Raw genomic sequence first — 19,876 nt, 5'->3', positions numbered from 1 at the left:
CGCCCGACGAGGTACCGAAATCTCCGAAATCTATCACTCTTGCTCCTTTGCTCTCACCGTTGGAGATCCCATCACTTACTGAAGATGTCTGCTAAGCATAAAGATTGGATTGCAGACCATGAAAGAAGAAAGTTACTGCAATTACTAAAAACAAAACATGGAGCTTAACCTCTCTACCAGAAGGGAAGAAAACAATCGGTTTAAAATGGGTCTTCAAATCGAAGTTTAAAACCAGATGGAACACTCTAGTAAAGAAGAAAGCACGTACTGTGGCAAAAGGGTATTCTCAGAAGGAGGGAGTTGATTTTGAAGAAATTTTCTCTCCAGTTGCTCGCATGGAGACAGAGTGAGGATCTTTTTTTGTCCATTGGGGGCTCAACGAGAGTGACGGTGATACCAACTCGATGTCAAATCGCCATTTCTTAATGGAGAACTCAAGGAGGAGGTCTTTGTCTCACAACCGGAAGGGTTTATAGTTAAGGGAAAAGAAGCATGTGTGTATCGGCTTCACAAAGCCTTGTATGGCCTCCGTCAAGCCCCTCGAGCTTGGTACAGTCACATCGATGCATATTTCACTCGGTTGGGCTTCGTTCATCGGTCAAATGAACCTCACGTGTATTGTAAGAAGGGAGAAGATCACGTTGTTCATCGTTACTCTGTTTATATGTCGATGATATCCTTTATATGGGTTCTTCTGAGATGCAGCTAAGGGAATTCAAAAACTCTATGATGAATACTTTCGAGATGTCTGACCTCGGACCGATGAGGTATTTTCTCGGTCTCAAAATTACTCAGAAGAAAGGATCAATCTTTGTATCTCAACACAAATTCGCTGTTGATTTACTTCACGTAAGCCGGGATGGAGAATTGTAAATCAATTGATACACCTATGAATGCAAATGAAAAACTCTCTCTGTTTGATAGTTCAGGAGAAAGCAGTCCGGTGAGATATAGAAGGATAATTGGGGGTATTATATTTATCTCACACTCGACCGGACTATAGCTCAAGTCGTCTCCTTGTCATCTCGGTTGACATGCAAAAACCAAGTATGCACCACTTGGGAGCCCTGAAGAGAATCCTACGCTATATCAGTGGAACAGTTAATTATGGGATTCATTATAACAGAGGAGAGAATTTTTTAAATTATTTGGTTATTCGACAAAATGATTGAGCGGTTCTCGTGGATGACCGGAAGAGTACCACAGGATGGATTTTCTCACTTGGTTCAGGAGCTATAGCTCGGTGCTCCAAGAAACGAGCCATCATCGCTCTGCTCTAGCACGGCAGGCAGTATATCTCCTCGACTCGCCGCCGTGAAGTTGCTTTTGGTTGAGGCGCTTGTTGGGAGATTTGAATGAAGCACAACTGCTCTCTGTCATCCGGTGTGATAATCGATCCGCACTTTGTATCGCTAAAAACCCTCGCTCACCATGGGCGTACAAAGCACATTGACACCCGCTTTCACTTCATCCGGGATCTTATAAGAGATGAAGCAATTGATGTTAAACACTCGCAGGATCGAAGAGCAACTTGCCGATTCGCTCACCAAACCATTGCCAAGATGCAAGTTTGAAGCACGTAGACTTGAGTCGGGAATTAGAGACTTCTCCGATCAAGGGAGGATGTTGAGGATGCTTGATCGAGACACTTCACCGAAGCCACCCGAGACTCGCTCCCGGGTTTCCCGGAGACATTCCCAGCTTCCACTCACTCTCCACCACACTGAAGAGATGTCATAGCAAAAGACCGAATTGGAATTCTCAGTTTCCTTGTTTTTATCTTAATGTTGTATTTGTTTATCACTTTATGTTTGTATTTTTATAATTCAAATGTTCTGGTTGTATGAACCATGGTGTCTTCATCGGCATGCACATCTGCCGCTTGTTTAAATGCTTTCGGAATGAACTCGAGAAAAAAATATTGAGTGAATTCGATGGATTTTGGGTTATCTTCTTCTCTACATTGCTTCCTTCATTCTTTTTGTTGTATTAAGAACTCATTTCGAGTGTGAAATCTGAGTGACTTCTGAGAGTTCTTCCACACTCTGTTTTCTCCCGATCCTAACACATAGTGCATATATCTTCTTTGTTTTTATTAATTTATAAATACTTATCCCAAAAATAAGCCGTTTCTTTTTGGCTTCAGTAAATAAGGAATTAACTGTGTTGATACATACTAAAACCTGTTTGGATTTATTTCTTTTTTCTAAAAAAAGCACAAACTTATCAAATAAGTGTTTTTATGAGAAGATAGCATGTGTATAGTGGTTTTAATAAATAAATAAATAAGAAACACTAAAAACAATTGTTTTGTGTGCACATGGTAGATTCTAATCATGATCCCCTCATGTGCCGATGTCTAACTGGGTAAATAAATTTTTAGGTGGTGGTTAAAATAATGTAAAAGCTTAAAAGTTAAATATAATATATTTTATTATATAGTAGATAGTAGGCCGGAAATGAAAACCCCTTTCCCTTCGCACAATTGTTCTCTATTGCAATGTATTGGAATGTGAATTTGTATTAGTTTTTTTTTGTCATAAATAATCCTCTTATTTATGATCAAGGTCCTCTGGAGTCTTCCTTGAGCAAACACATTTCTATAGAAAAATGTGGCATTTTTTAGTAGTGTGTTGTAATTATTTTCACACAACTATGTCTATTTCATTGGGGATTAATGATCTTTTAACAATACCTTCTAAGGAATGGTTGGTCCAAGACACTGAACAACAATGTTTTAGTTTGGAAAAACACCATCATAATGCTAATGTACACGCGGTAGAAAGAGCTAAGAAATTTTGACTTTTCACAAACATGGTCATAGCACATATGAATTCAAATAATTTATTAGATAATTAAAAGCAAAGGATCTTGAGTACTATTCAAAATTCGGATGAATTGCGTAAAAAGACTATTGAGCAACTTGAAAGAGCTTGAGATCGCTTACGCAAAGTCGGCATTCCGAAAACTACAACGATTTTATTTTTTTACGAAAAGCCTATGAATGAATATGTATGGAATAAATAAATTCCACCCACCTAAGTAAAGAACCGTTATAAATAAAGAAACTAATAAATTTAGGTAAAAAACAACATAATAAATTGTTAGATTGATCAATATGTTATTTTTGTTAATTTATTTGAAATGTTACGAATTTTATGTATGATGTATGTTGTTTATTACAGTTTTTCAGGTAAGTAAAGTAAATTGATAAAAATCTCCTTCATGTAAAACAAAACTGCTAGATTTAAATGCAGTTGACAATTGAATCCAATTTTTCCCATTAATTTTTATAAAATTTAAAAAATTAATTGGGAAAAAAAAGAACCACATATATATAGATATAGAATTCATCATTTTTATGGTCTAGCTTCAATAACTTCTTCAGGTGCACTATGATAAGTGAGTATCCCTCAAAACTTCTTTGTAGGGTGATACTTGTCGCCTTTATTAAAAAAAATAGTTTAGTGTTTTTTTCCTTTTCCATTTAAAACACACGATTGGTGTTTCTCTAAAATGCATTTTTAAGGAGGGAAACAAGAAGTTTTGATGTAGGGCATGCATGTAAGTTTGTTTCATTAATTTATTATAATTATAATAATTATTATTATTATTACTTCGGATACGCATTAGAGTTTGATTGTAGTTATTAATTGGAATATATATATATATATATATATCAAAGTTTGATTTTAGTTATATTTTAGGATATATTTCAAAGTTTGATTCAATTATGGAATCCTAAGAACCATTAGAAAAGATAATTGTTAGAGGATTTTTCTTTTGATCTTCTAATAAGTTTTAGTTTTAGAGACTTTTTTGCCATCGTTTCCCCTAAGTCACACCAGGATTAACTTTTGTATAACCAAAATGTCCTTTTAAGAAAAAGGTTTTCCTCATTATATCCTTATGAATTTCTTCTACAATTTGTTTAAAGGTCCCAATCTCCTTGAATCTCACCATCTGTAGTCTCGTTGGTTGGATACATAGTTATTAAAAATTTGTTGTCATATAAATATATAACTACTTGGATAAGAATTAGAAAATTGCTTTTTTAAAATTTAATAGAATTCTTCAATTAAAGTAATTATTACTTCGGATACGCATTAGAGTTTGATTGTAGTTATTAATTGGAATATATATACATATATATATATATATATCAAAGTTTGATTTTAGTCATATTTTAGGATATATTTCAAAGTTTGATTCAATTATGGAATCCTAAGAACCATTAGAAAAGATAATTGTTAGAGGATTTTCCTTTTGATCTTCTAATAAGTTTTAGTTTTAGAGACTTTTTTGCCATCGTTTCCCCTAAGTCACACCGGGATTAACTTTTGTATATCCAAAATGTCCTTTTAAGAAAAAAGTTTTCCTCATCATATACTTGTGAATTTCTTCTACAATTTGTTTAGAGGTCAATTTTTTTTTTTTTTTTGAGAAAGGCGACAACGCCAACCTACATGCCCTCACCTTGCGTAGGACATAAGGTTCGATCCCGAGTCCTCTCCGAAACGAACGCCCTACGCAAGGGACCCAATACTAATTGACCCAAAGGCCGTTGGTGTTTAGAAGTCAAGTTTATTATGTTGAAACACTTCAAAATATATTTTTTTCATGTGTTTGGGAGGTAGTAATTGAAAGTGATTTTTGAGGATGAAATTTAAAGTATGAAACTTTAAAACATATAATTTCTGGTCATGGTTACCCTTTATCAATCTTGATATTGACATTTTCAAATCCACATTAATATATCCTAAACTTAAATTTAATTTGTTTTTTATTTTTCAGTGAGATTGTAGGTGTCTAATAATTAGTTTACTTATTATATTTATTGTAATTATTGTAGTTGCTGCTATGGTTAATTTTTTTATTTATTATTTTTTATGTAATTTCTCATTCAAGAAGTATTTCTAGGGATGAAAACCAAAATAAATTTTTAATTTGGGAAACACTTCTGAATTATCATATACAAAGATAAAAACTTCAACTTATCTGTAATGGTCTTTAAGAACAAGTCCTACCAAATTAAAGAAAGCATTTTCTTTCATAACCTTATCTAAAGAGGATAAGAATGCTTCTAATATTTAAAATAATGAAGTGTTTTTACATTCAACTTATAGAAACACATTTTCATTTGTATTATTTTGAATAAGAACTTGTTTAGAGATTTTTAAAATGAGAAAAAATAAAAAAATATTCTGATTTCAAGTCTTTTAAAATTGATTTTATTTCAACTCAGATGGAGAGAGAAAATAAAACCAGCTTAACAACTTGACATCTAGTGAACTAGATAGTTTACTTAAAAGAACTCTTAACTTTCTCAATATTTGAAAAATAATAAAGTTAAAATTAAAATTAATTATTTATAGGTAATTAACGATATCTTGGTCTATTAGTACTAGGTCATGCGTAGTTTGTGTCCTTGCCAAGGAACTGAGTTTAGATCAAGTTTATTGCTTTTTAAAAAACCACTTATTTTTTAAATTAAACAAATATTTATTAAAAATAAATGAGTGTTTTCTTTTTTAATTTTTTTAAATAGTTATATATATCTAATTTTTAGTTTTTGGATTGACTTATGAAAAACTATATACAGTAAAATTGTTTCTTCAAAAGTTATTAGACCCGTGATTAAAGAAAAACTCTACGTAGTGTTCTGAAATAGAATGTTGAGTTATTTTCGTTGGATGAAAATATCCTACTAGTTTTGCACATGTACATGATGAACTATTCTCAATGTTTTTTCCCTCATGCTCATGAATCTTTAGTTCGTTTCAATCGCATTAGCAATGATTAGACATGTTCATGGGTCGGCCTGTATTTGGATCGTGTTGAATCTATAATTCATAAAATTTAGGCTTGCCCAAATTTGGTAATATAGACTTTAATTTTTACCAAAACTCACCTGAATGATTAGACATGTTCATAGGTCAGCCTGTATTTGGATCGTGTTGAATCTATAATTTATAAAATTTAAGCTTGCCCAAATTTGGTAATATGGACTTTAATTTTTGCCAAAACCCACCTGAATTTGATGACTTTTAATCAAAGCCCGTCCAAATAGGTCTTTTATCAAATAATAAATAAGTTATAGAAAAGCTAACAATAATATTAATCTGTAAACATGACTAAATATTATTTTATCAAACACTTTAAAATTAAAAATATCTGAATATGACCTTTTATATTTTCAATATATGAATATTTGATTTTATTAATATCTGAATTATATATATATATACAAAATTAATTAATAAATATACTATATAACTCGAACCGAGCCAAGCCAGGCTCGGGCTTTTAATAACAAAAACTAGACCCAATCCGTTTTTAAAATAGGTTCTTTTTTTTGTCCAAGACCTGGTCATTGGGCCTCATATATTTGTCCAAACTCTTCTAATTTTTAGGCAGACATCCAAGCTTGGATAGGTGTACCAGTGATTTGATATATAAATTTTTTATTTATTTATAAATTACCAAGCATGTGACATTACTTTATTTATTTGAAAATAGTGACCTACCAAACCTTTTACAAATTTTTTTGACAAATAAGCAACAAGCACCTCTCATTTACTGTGGCTTATGGACCTCTCAGAAAAATCCCCATGCCCTACAACTCTAGAGAGGTGAAACCATTGTTTTTCCCACAGGGGACCCACATACCAAGCTCTTGAATAATGTTGATGAACCCCGAGTGTACAGTACATAAATAATACAAGAACAGTCTGTCGGAGAAAGAATTCAAACTCTTGCCTTTCTTATTAGCAATTTCATGTTATACCATTAGCCTATCCAATAATTGAGCCCTTTACACTTTTATCCAATTGTCTGAGAGCTTCAACATATTCATGATCTAAACGCACACCTACACACCCCATGTTAATGAAACTTTTATCTTCTATCTTTTTTTTTTTAAACCAATACAAATATGCTTTTTTATCCTTAAAAACACCTATTATAGATCGGTTTACATTCACTTATAAAAATAAGAGCTAACTTATATTTTTCTAAATATTTTTATAGAAAATAATAAGCTAGACCTTTGAAATTAAATAAAAAAAACTGCTTATTATCTAAATTAAACACTTACTACAAAAAAAAAACAATGAAAGAAATAAGTGTATGTTTTCTTATGTCTTTATTCAAACACTTTAGAGAGAAGCAAAGTTAAATTCTGGCTTTATATATCTAATTTTTAGTATTCACATTGATTTTTAGAAGAAAAAAAATGTATAAGTACTGAAATTGCTTCTTGTTAGTTCCGGCAATGTGATTTGTGGTTTAGTGAACACTCACAACACTCAAAGAAAAACTCACACAAACCAAGCAAGAAGGAGACACACAAGATTGGTAACCCAGTTCGGTGTCCTCTCGCCTACGTCTGGAGGGCCAAGCCCGGAGAAAAACAATCCACTAAAAGAGGTGAAAATACATTAGTACAAAACACTTGTCACTCACTCACTCAACAATAATGAACACTACCCTCTCCAGATTGTCTGGTGCTCACACACTCTCCTCCAAGAGTTCCCCAAGAGTCACACCCTACAATCTCACGAGCAAGGTAGCTTATATAGACGTCTCAACGTCCCCAAATATAGCACATACCTCTTTTTAGAATCTCCGCTGCTACTAATTTAAAAACCCGCTGAAATTAGTCACTGCAACTCCTGTTGTAACATGAATTGCAACATGGCCCCGATCGCTGAAGTTCAGTTACGCTATGGATGACCTCAAGATCCATCAACCTCCCGGTCATGCTTAGTCCCGAGTCGATGCGACCCAAATCTCCCGATCCCGACTCACGCGAACTCAGCCTACCTCCTCGGTTCCTCATCACGCAGTCCCCTCGCAGGGGCGCATCGTCCCTTATGCGTCTTCACGAAACTTGCCAAACTTAGTCTTCAATTCACCCTAAATTTGGTCTTCGAAAGATTCTCCAAACTTGATCTTCAATTCACCCAAGTTTGGTCCTCAAATCTTGCCGTTAATAGACTTCAATGATTCTCATCAAGGATTCTTCAAATCATATCTTCATTCACACCATGAATAGATCTTTCTTTAATTAAGCTCCACCATATTTAGTCTTCAATCAAATCACCCTAAATATGGTCTCGATATGATCTTGTCTTCAAGTTGTAATGCATTGCCAAAAAAATAACTCCACCAAGATCTTTAAGATAACTTCACCATGATCTTCAAGATATTTTGGCTCCATGTTGAGACTTACTAAAAAAATAGCTCCATCAAGATCTTCAAGATGTTTGCCTTGCACTCCAAGTCTCCTTGCCATGTCACCATGCTTGCCACATCATCAATTATGCTTTGTCACCTTATTTGCCACGTCACTTGGTCTAGGTGTCAAATCATGCCAATAAATAGTGTGGTTGCACTAACACTTCTTTCTTTTTGTTTTTTAATGCATGTGGTTTATCCACCTTTTCAAAAAAAAAAAAAAAATTGCTTCTTTCAAATATTATTAGACCAGTGTTTTAAGAATAAACTCTTGATAAAGTTTTGGATGAAAATATATCCTATTGGATTTGCACCTGGTAGATGAAAAAATATTCTCAAATTTTTTTCCCACATTTTCATTAATTTTTTTAACTCCTTTTGATCACATTTCCAGCGATTGGATATAGAACTTTTTAATTGGTTTATAAACTTACCAACCAGATGACATTTCTTTATTTGAAAATATTGAACTAAGCCTTCTACAATCTTATACAAAAGATTCATGAACTAAACGCAGACACATGTTAATAAGCATTATTGTGCATCGCTTTTTTGATGAAAGCTTCAAATTTGCATTTCTGTGGTCTAAGGTTAAATTAACAAAAATTAATTGAAAGTATAGGGATATTAACTATACTTTGTTTTAAAATATAATTATATATATATATATATATTTTGGTTAATTTTAGTAACGGATTTGCAACAGATTATTTTTTGTTTCTAATAAAAGAACAAATTTAAAACAAAATATTTTCCAAATTCCCTTGCTATTCCGTTGTTAACCTCTAAAACGGATTAGTAATAATATAAATTATATTGCAGAATTTAGCAATGAATTAACAATGGAATACTTTATGTTGCTATTTTTCAAATTTTGGAAACAGAATTTATTCCGTTACAAATCTATTACTAACGTTTGAAACTGGGTGCTATTTCTAAATTATTTGATCAAACGATATTCATTTATAGATGCATTAAAAACAAAATTTTTGATTGGTAAAAGGAATAACTATGATTTTGTCCCAGGTATATGTTCATACCTGTTGAACTTATCCATAGACACAAGATTCATGTGGATGTTAGAAGAATAGCAGCTGAGATCCAAAAGCTATCTGAAAGTAGAACAAGATACGGAATTGCTAATATTGATGAAACATATGGCACAACTAGTCAGTCTAGAAGTCAAGACATGATCCCTATATTACCTCAATTGAATGATGAAATAGATATTGTTGGCTTTGATAATGAGAAGAAAAAGATTGTGCAAGAGTTGGTTGACATAAATGATACATATCAAACGGTGATATTTATAGTCGGTATGGGTGGTTTGGGAAAGACCACACTTGTTAAATCCATTTATAATGATCATGAAGTCAAGAGAAGTTTTGATATATTTGCATGGGTAATCATATCTCAAGAATATACCATCCTTGAGATTTTGAAAAGAATCTCATCAGAAGTTTCAACAACTCCATCAGCCGATACAATCCGAGACCTCTCAGTTGCCATTTCTAAAAAATTGAAGGAAGGCAAGTACTTAATCGTTCTTGATGATATTTGGAAAGAAGATGTATGGAATGAATTACTTAAAGCTTTTCCAGATGTTAATAATGGAAGTAGAGTTATTATCACCACTCGCTTCTTAAATGTTGCTAAGATTGCAAATCGTACTGCCCAACCTCATGAATTGCGATTTTTAAATAAAAAAGAGAGCTGGGAGTTGTTTTTTCGCAAGGTCTTCCCAAGACAAGATATTGAAACATGTTGCCCAATAAATTTGGTTGATTATGCTGATCAGCTTATTCAAAAGTGCAGCGGTCTACCACTAGCACTAGTAGTCCTTGGAGGACTTGTCTCAACTAAACCACAAACCAAAGATGCATGGCAGAAAGTTGTTAAGAGCATGAAAGGGCAGTTTGCTGAAGGTGGAGAAAGGCGTTTAGAAATACTTGCATTGAGCTATAATGATTTGCCATATTACTTGAAATCATGTTATCTTTATTTTGGTTGCTTCCGAGAGCACAAGAATATTTCTGCACAAACATTAATTAGATTGTGGTCGGCTGAAGGTTTTTTACCAACAAGAACTAGTAAAACCGTAGAAGAAATTGGACTGGATTGGTTGGAGGAATTGGCACAAAGGTGTTTGATCCAAGTTACCGACTGGAAATGTGATGGAAGTGCATAGTATTGCCGAATCCATGATCTCTTGCGTGATTTGTGCATTGAGGAAGCCAAAGAGAACAAATATCTTCAAATCTATAAGAATGACAGTGTAGATCATGTGACAATGTCAAATGCAAATGCAGCCCGACGACTAATCACATTTAATGAGATTGAGATTCTAAACTTTTCTAACTCGAAGTTACGGGGTTTATTCTTCGATGGGCATCATATTGACCCTCTGACCTTCCAAGTGATGAATAGACAGTTTGGTGGATTTAAATTATTAAGAGTGCTTTCTTTAAGGAATTTGTCTACATCAAAATTTCAAAGTGAAATCAAATCATTAATTCATTTAAGATATCTTGAGTTGCGTGCTTTCGGTTTGATGGAAGTTCCATCATGGATTAGTCATCTTCGCAATCTCCAGACTTTTATTATCGGTACTACTAAACAGTTAGAAAATATATCAGATTCACTTTGGAGGATTGACAGTCTCAGGCATGTTGATCTATGTATTTCAAGCACTTATCCACCGAATATGGAAAATATTGTATTAAAGAATTTGCAGACTTTAAAAAGGGTAAATGCTGGATCATGGATAGGGAATACACTTCCAAAGCTCACAAATCTACGCAAATTGTGCATTAATGATGTCACTATTGACCATGCTGATGCACTATCTTCATCACTCCAGAAATTGGGTCAACTTACCTCCTTAAATATAGAGGGAGCTCTAATTCCTTCCTACAATGTTATTACAGCATTTTCCAAGCAAAAATGCCTCAAGAAATTGTTTCTTCATGGAGAGTTAAAATGCAAACGACTTCCATACAATCAAGTATTTCCTCAACAACTAGTAAAACTAGTCTTGATTTATTCTCAATTGAAGCAAGACCCAATGGCACAACATTAGAGAAGCTGCAATTTCTAAAATATCTAGAACTTGGAAATAAGTCATATTGCGGAAAACAGGTGATATGTTCGGCAACAGGTTTCCCTCAACTATTATCCTTGACAGTTGTGGGTTTTTATGAACTTGAGGAGTGGACGATAGAGGAGAATGCAATGCCATGCCTCAAATATTTACTGCTATTTCGTTGTCCAAAGTTGAAGATGGTTCCAGAAGGACTGAAGCATGTGCCACTTGATCAATTGGTATTGACATTAATGTCTGCAGAATTTAAAACTAGGATTAAGGAGAATATAGGAGAAGACTGGTACAAGATACAACATGTGCCCAACATCTCCATCATATAGCCTTAAGTGAGTTCCTTTAATTATTTAGTATAACTTTAATTTCAGCTATTTCCTTTCCATTTCATCTTAGAGTTAACTCTCATCGACCTTCATATTTCAGCATATGCAGCAATGGATCTATATATGTTCAATTGTTAGCTACCTTCAAAAGGTAAGTCTTAATATTTTATTAAATTGTATTTAGTATGTTTTGTTATCAAGGAATTATCAAAATATCAATAAGCAAAAATACATGGATTTGCATAGGGGTGAATGAGGAGTGCTTTTGAATTTCAAAGGAGCTCTAGATTAAGTGGCAAGCAAGGAAGCATGCATGAAGTTTCTTATGAAGTCCACTTGATGTTTGTGTTTATCTCTGTGATTTTATTCATGTGATGTTATTTGGGTTTGATACTTTGTGGTTAATACCCAGACATTCATGTGCATTTGTGATTTTATTATTTGGGGGTTTCATACTTTGTGGCTTTATACCCAGACATTCATGTGCATTTGTGATTTTATTATTCTAACATAATTGAGTTTGGTACCATGTGTTTTTATATCGATTTAAGTGTGTGACAATGTATCTCACTATTTTTATTAGAACAATATATAATTATTGTTTCCTTAAATAATGCAATGTTGTAGTAGTATCCCTTTTTTCTTTAAAAAAGAAAAAACAAGGCGTAATATATGCTAATGTCAAACGTCAGGATTAACAACATAATTAACTTCCTCCAATTAACTCTCATTTCAAATTTCACAACTCAATAATAGATGTCAAGAAGGTAATAATTTTCATTGATTCATATCAAAATTTTATAATCTGTTTTTGAACATTAAATTTCCATCAAAATATGTCTTTTTGAAAGTTTAATTTAAATAGGATGGTTTTTCATCAAAATATATATATATTTTAGCAATGAATGTGGTTTACCTACTAAAAAAAAGTTCATAACATGCTAAAATCAACAGCTTTGTAAAAGTTTTCCTACATGCATACTAAGAAACAACAACATCAGTTGTATACAATAATCAGATGAGAAGTTACTACAAATGCTTCAGGCATCATGCAATTTTCTTAAACATGAGTTTCAAAACATGGATCCTATACTGCGGTTTTAGACATTTTAACTTGACATAAAAATGCAAAAAAAAAAAAAAAAGAAAGTCCTTGGTCAATTTATTTAAGAAACTTGTCACACCAGTCAACAAGACAAGTTGTCATTTGTAACGTATCAAAATTCAAACAATATATATATATATATGTTAAAAACAACAAGAGAAAAGAACACCTAAATATGAACCTTTTTAGAGGAATGGCTCCAAGTACCATTATGTAATAAGGAATTTATGTATAACAACACGAACATAAAAGTTTTGTAACTAAATCAAGGCAAAGTTATATGCAAATAAATATATGCCTTAAATTTGGTCAGGAGACTCAATCTGTGGGGGAAACTATTGCCAACCAGACAACCTATGCATTGAACTTCCAAAGGCTAAATAGCAAGGCATTAAAAAAATAGAGTGAATCATAAAACACCAAATTTATCAAAAATCCAACAGGCCCAATCAAATTCTTGGTCCTACATGTATGATGGATTGGATAGAATTCAAACGGCTCAAAGTATGAAGCAGATGTTATATTATATTATAAGCAATACTTATCAAGTTGCTGTATCTTTCAGACGACAATTACTAATATATATACCAAACACAATTTCAATTAAAAATGCAATTATGAGGACAAAAAGTTGTATTCTACTATAGTCAAGTTCATCCAACCTCAAAAAGAAAGCATTTGGTCATTAAAAATTCCAGCTTGACCATAATACATGCATTCTCTTCTGAAGCTGAAAAACACTTAACAATACTCCCACTTCTGTAGACATTGTTTCTCATAATCCAACAGCCACAATGAATCCATTTGATCTATGAGTCTTTAAGCACACAATAAATGCAGCCACAAGATTATCTCATTTATTCAAAAGTGAATGACGAACAGGGTATCCTGTCTAGTCTTTTCAAATAGTTAAACATCTTAGAAGTTAAATTAGCAAAGCATATGCCAGTAGAATATACGCCATTGTCTGGTTTTTCAACAATGAATGAGCAACAAAGCATGTCTTTAGCCAGTATCTTGCTACACCTTTTGAAATGAGGCTAGAGTAACTTCTTAACTAAATTCTTAAGTACAATTATTAATACAACCATCACATACCACCATAAATATGATTATGATCACTATTAGGCAATGAAAACCTGAATTATTATAAAGTGAAAATATAATTAATAACCAAATTATAAAAGTGAAAAAGGGCAATACCTTGGGAGGTTTTAATGGGTAATCAGATTGGGAGTGATAGTAACAACAATACACCACCTGCATAAAGGGGATATCAGCAGTTACTTGCCAATGAAATACTCGGCCACAGAGCCTTGAAATAATAGAACAGAGACAAACATCAGTCACCAAGTGACCAAACTACACCAGAATATACAAGAATTTGAAGGAGTAAAATGAAATAACCTTTCATGATATGAATACCAAGCGGGCAAATCCTTCTACAAGCCCTTCAACTTTTGCAAAATCAACTTTTGTTATCAAGGAATTATCAAAATATCAATAAGCAAAAATACATGGATTTGCATAGGGGTGAATGAGGAGTGCTTTTGAATTTCAAAGGAGCTCTAGATTAAGTGGCAAGCAAGGAAGCATGCATGAAGTTTCTTATGAAGTCCACTTGATGTTTGTGTTTATCTCTGTGATTTTATTCATGTGATGTTATTTGGGTTTGATACTTTGTGGTTAATACCCAGACATTCATGTGCATTTGTGATTTTATTATTTGGGGGTTTCATACTTTGTGGCTTTATACCCAGACATTCATGTGCATTTGTGATTTTATTATTCTAACATAATTGAGTTTGGTACCATGTGTTTTTATATCGATTTAAGTGTGTGACAATGTATCTCACTATTTTTATTAGAACAATATATAATTATTGTTTCCTTAAATAATGCAATGTTGTAGTAGTATCCCTTTTTTCTTTAAAAAAGAAAAAACAAGGCGTAATATATGCTAATGTCAAACGTCAGGATTAACAACATAATTAACTTCCTCCAATTAACTCTCATTTCAAATTTCACAACTCAATAATAGATGTCAAGAAGGTAATAATTTTCATTGATTCATATCAAAATTTTATAATCTGTTTTTGAACATTAAATTTCCATCAAAATATGTCTTTTTGAAAGTTTAATTTAAATAGGATGGTTTTTCATCAAAATATATATATATTTTAGCAATGAATGTGGTTTACCTACTAAAAAAAAGTTCATAACATGCTAAAATCAACAGCTTTGTAAAAGTTTTCCTACATGCATACTAAGAAACAACAACATCAGTTGTATACAATAATCAGATGAGAAGTTACTACAAATGCTTCAGGCATCATGCAATTTTCTTAAACATGAGTTTCAAAACATGGATCCTATACTGCGGTTTTAGACATTTTAACTTGACATAAAAATGCAAAAAAAAAAAAAAAAGAAAGTCCTTGGTCAATTTATTTAAGAAACTTGTCACACCAGTCAACAAGACAAGTTGTCATTTGTAACGTATCAAAATTCAAACAATATATATATATATATGTTAAAAACAACAAGAGAAAAGAACACCTAAATATGAACCTTTTTAGAGGAATGGCTCCAAGTACCATTATGTAATAAGGAATTTATGTATAACAACACGAACATAAAAGTTTTGTAACTAAATCAAGGCAAAGTTATATGCAAATAAATATATGCCTTAAATTTGGTCAGGAGACTCAATCTGTGGGGGAAACTATTGCCAACCAGACAACCTATGCATTGAACTTCCAAAGGCTAAATAGCAAGGCATTAAAAAAATAGAGTGAATCATAAAACACCAAATTTATCAAAAATCCAACAGGCCCAATCAAATTCTTGGTCCTACATGTATGATGGATTGGATAGAATTCAAACGGCTCAAAGTATGAAGCAGATGTTATATTATATTATAAGCAATACTTATCAAGTTGCTGTATCTTTCAGACGACAATTACTAATATATATACCAAACACAATTTCAATTAAAAAAATGCAATTATGAGGACAAAAAAAGTTGTATTCTACTATAGTCAAGTTCATCCAACCTCAAAAGAAAGCATTTGGTCATTAAAATTCCAGCTTGACCATAATACATGCATTCTCTTCTGAAGCTGAAAAACACTTAACAATACTCCCACTTCTGTAGACATTGTTTCTCATAATCCAACAGCCACAATGAATCCATTTGATCTATGAGTCTTTAAACGCCACAATAAATGCAGCCACAAGATTATCTCATTTATTCAAAAGTGAATGACGAACAGGGTATCCTGTCTAGTCTTTTCAAATAGTTAAACATCTTAGAAGTTAAATTAGCAAAGCATATGCCAGTAGAATATACGCCATTGTCTGGTTTTTCAACAATGAATGAGCAACAAAGCATGTCTTTAGCCAGTATCTTGCTACACCTTTTGAAATGAGGCTAGAGTAACTTCTTAACTAAATTCTTAAGTACAATTATTAATACAACCATCACATACCACCATAAATATGATTATGATCACTATTAGGCAATGAAAACCTGAATTATTATAAAGTGAAAATATAATTAATAACCAAATTATAAAAGTGAAAAAGGGCAATACCTTGGGAGGTTTTAATGGGTAATCAGATTGGGAGTGATAGTAACAACAATACACCACCTGCATAAAGGGGATATCAGCAGTTACTTGCCAATGAAATACTCGGCCACAGAGCCTTGAAATAATAGAACAGAGACAAACATCAGTCACCAAGTGACCAAACTACACCAGAATATACAAGAATTTGAAGGAGTAAAATGAAATAACCTTTCATGATATGAATACCAAGCGGGCAAATCCTTCTACAAGCCCTTCAACTTTTGCAAAATCATCTTTAAAGCCATGGATCAGTCCAACCACCAACCACCAACCACCCCTCCCCTCCCCAAAGAGAAAAAAAGAAAAACTGAAAGAAGCAACAATCAAAACGCCAAATATTCCAAAACTTTTCAATCAACATAGAGCCACCAAGTCCAGAGTTCATCTCAAATCCAAACACATCTACAAAATTACATCATAAATCCCTGAAACCAACCTAAATTCCAAACTTTCATGTAAATATTAAACTAAAAAAAAACCCCAAAACCAAAGAAAATTTCTCATACTTCAATATAGAAAAAAAAAAATCACTAGGAAAACACGAAATCAAACCAATCACAGCACAAAGAAGCCTATAAAAAACACGAACCAGCATCTAATCAAACACTTTGACAGAGAAAACAAAATTAAAATAAATGGAAAGGAAGACAAAATTTCAGGCAAGATTGGTACCACTCCAGGGCCTTCTATCTCTCGGCATTGTCAATCTGTTAGTTGCCCTCAAAGTAAAAAGGAATTCGTTTAAATAAAATGCGGTTAACGATATGCTCTTCTAAAATATTTTTATTTTCTTACATTCTCTATAATTTCAAGTTAATTTTAAAAAAAAATATTTTTTTTAGATTGATGAATAAAAGTAGGGATGGCGATTTTTACCCCGATCTGACACAATCCACCTAAACAGAGCAGTTTTTAATCAGGGCACGGGAGGGGGTGGGGAGGGGGTTTTGTATGAGGATGGCAAGGTGGGGTGGGTTTGGTTTACCTTTTCCCGCCCTGCCCTGCTAATAATTTAACCTATTAATAAATATTATATAGTATAGGGGGTAAATGGAAATTTTCTTTAAAGTTCAATAGATTTCTCTTGAGCTTGTGTTTATAAGTATATGTTTTATAAGAAGTTATATTTTATAAATGTTTTTAGAAATTTTAGTTGCTTATTTATAATTATGAGCGGAGCGTGGCTAGGGTGGGGTTATTTTTTGAAAAAAAAAAAAAGGGCAGGGCAGGGTAGGGCAGGCGTGGGGCGGACTGTGCTTCAAGCGGGGCGGGGATAGTAGAGGCTCGCCCTACCCCCGCCCCATTGCCCTCCCTAAACAAAAGAGAATGAAGATCACTTTTGTCTTTTTATAAAAATTTAATTAGCTTATAAGAAAATAAGAAAATAAGAAACCAAATAAACAATGTTAAATACACCCGTCTCTATGAGTGTGCAAATAAATCCCTTTATTAAAACTACCTTAAAATCAATATTATGTGATTTAAATAATAATTATAATTATAATTATAGAGATTTTAATAATATATCATATATATCATTGTGTAGTTTATCATTTAATTGACGGCTTAATATCAATATTTACTATATTAAAATTAGTATAAAAATAATTTTGATATTTATTAAAATATATTGCACCTAGATAAAGAATTGCACAATTGAAGGTCAATCTGTTTGAGATCTTATTGTAATAATAATAATAATAATAATAATAATAATAGGAATAGAACATGGAGATGAGTGGACAAGTTACATTCAAACTATATATTGATGTGCCTCATGTCCTTCGCAATGATAGTTGCATCGCAATTATGGCGAGAGAAGTTAAATTATAGCGTGGCATAAGTAAAGAAGAGAATTGAGTGAGGAGAGAAGGTAGTTACGCTGCGAAGGGAAAGATATAAAAAGAGGCAAAAGAGGAGAAGGGGAGCTGAGTAAGAAGCAGAGTAAGGCCTGGATCTAGATCGTGGTGAAGTTCCGGTCATTATGTCCGACGGTCGAAACAGTAGGGAAGTGTGATCCCAGTTATTTTTTAGTTGTTTTCTTAATTCCGAGTTAGATTTATAGATCTGAAACTCTTTTACTACTTGAGTATATGCTTTGTTGCTTGATAGATTAAGAGATTGTTCTTTATTAATATGAGATGCTTTGGTAAGAGTATTGGTGTAATGGTAATTGAATGCTTGGAGCTTATTACTCTTGAAGTTCTTGTTTGGATCTGTTATGCCTGTTTTTGCCTGTTATGCCATCAAATAAACCTTAACTTTGTTTCTTGTTCTTAACTTTGTTTCTTGTTCTCAACTAAATTAATTCTGCTTTGTCATCTTTGTTGTTTGTATTCCAAAACCCAGATTATGTTCCTTTTGAAAAAGGATTGTCTATACATAATAATAATAATAATAATAATAATAATAATAATAATAATCTAATCTGTTCATATATTTAAAGTAGTTGTATAAACTGCTCCTAAAAAATTTTAAAAATTAATTTTTCTTTTAAATATTAGTTTATATTAAATGTGTATAATAAATATAAAAGATTTAATGGCATTAATTTTATCAACAACATTAAATTGGTTTACATTACTAATAATTTTTACTGAAAATAGATAGCCTTTCGGAAGGTGAAAATCTTTCCTAGTTTTTTTAAGATTTGTTTAGAAATGTGGTGTTGTTAATAAAAAAGATTCAATGGCATTAATTTTATAAAAGACATTAAATTGATTTTACATTATCGGGGAGGGATTTGAACACATGACCTGCCCCTTTATACTTTGGTGTCATACCATTGGGCTATCCAAATTAATAATATTAAATTTATTTACTAATAAATATTTAATAAGACTTAATAAAAAAACTGGTAGTCTTCAAAAAGCAGAAATCTTTTATAATTCTTTTAAAACTATTTAATATTATATGATATTTACATAGGTCTTTAGGAGTCATAATTCTGTCAAAATAAATTATTCTATGTTGAATCGAAATAAAAAAGAGGGGGAGATAAAAATAATAATAATAACTTAATAAAAAAAATAATACTTCAAATAAGGGTGGAAGATAAAAAAAAAAGGATAGAATAAGGAAAAATTATCCTATTCCAAATAAAGAAAGGTTCCAAATAAAGAAAGGAAAGGAAAAATATTTTTAAAAAAAAAAAAGAATTTTGAAATTCATTCAAAATTTTCAAATTCAAATAAAAAAATCATCACGTCACAAATTTAAAAAAAACACGAAAAAAATTTGTCACGTGGGAAAATACTAAAGAATAAATATTTTAAAAAATAATAATAAAAAAATTTAAAAATAAGAAAATAAGTTTGAATTTGACATTCAAAAAATAAATTAATTAATAAATTTTGAAAAATTTTGAAAATAAAGGAGAGAATAGAAAAAGAAGGGAGAACCAGTGAGGATATCCTCCAGGAATTCCTCCTAGGAGCTCTGAACACCCCAAGGGTTGATGCGGTCTATGAGTTATGTG

The 19,876-nt window shown here is 32.1% G+C and overlaps 1 protein-coding gene and 1 long non-coding RNA gene across 2 annotated transcripts; one reads left to right on the top strand and one right to left on the bottom strand.

The window, feature by feature from the left end:
* Nucleotides 1-1,488: 1,488 nt before the first annotated feature.
* LOC120255270 (putative disease resistance protein At1g50180) lies at nucleotides 1,489-10,426 on the top strand. The gene is made up of 2 exons (XM_039263130.1): nucleotides 1,489-1,733; nucleotides 9,265-10,426. The coding sequence occupies exons 1-2, from the start codon at nucleotides 1,489-1,491 to the stop codon at nucleotides 10,424-10,426; spliced, it is 1,407 nt and encodes a 468-aa protein (XP_039119064.1).
* A 3,186-nt stretch (nucleotides 10,427-13,612) lies between these two features.
* LOC120256048 lies at nucleotides 13,613-16,657 on the bottom strand. The gene is made up of 4 exons (XR_005535173.1): nucleotides 16,567-16,657; nucleotides 16,363-16,419; nucleotides 14,174-14,223; nucleotides 13,613-14,026 (listed from the first exon to the last, which is right to left on the bottom strand). It is a non-coding gene; the product is annotated as an uncharacterized LOC120256048 (long non-coding RNA).
* Nucleotides 16,658-19,876: the final 3,219 nt, after the last annotated feature.

This window comes from Dioscorea cayenensis, chromosome 3 (genome assembly GCF_009730915.1).
Source record: "Dioscorea cayenensis subsp. rotundata cultivar TDr96_F1 chromosome 3, TDr96_F1_v2_PseudoChromosome.rev07_lg8_w22 25.fasta, whole genome shotgun sequence".
NCBI classification, from domain to species: Eukaryota; Viridiplantae; Streptophyta; class Magnoliopsida; order Dioscoreales; family Dioscoreaceae; genus Dioscorea; species Dioscorea cayenensis.
The sequence above is the reverse complement of the archived record's forward strand: the minus strand, read 5'-3'. Positions and strand labels throughout refer to the sequence as shown.

Bases quoted from the DNA above. Each gene is read 5' to 3' on its own strand.
- LOC120255270 (XM_039263130.1), top strand. From the start codon at position 1,489: ATGAAGCAATTGATGTTAAACACTCGCAGGATCGAAGAGCAACTTGCC. The intron at 1,734-9,264 runs GTCATAGCAAAA...ATTTTGTCCCAG, and splicing joins CTCCACCACACTGAAGAGAT to GTATATGTTCATACCTGTTG.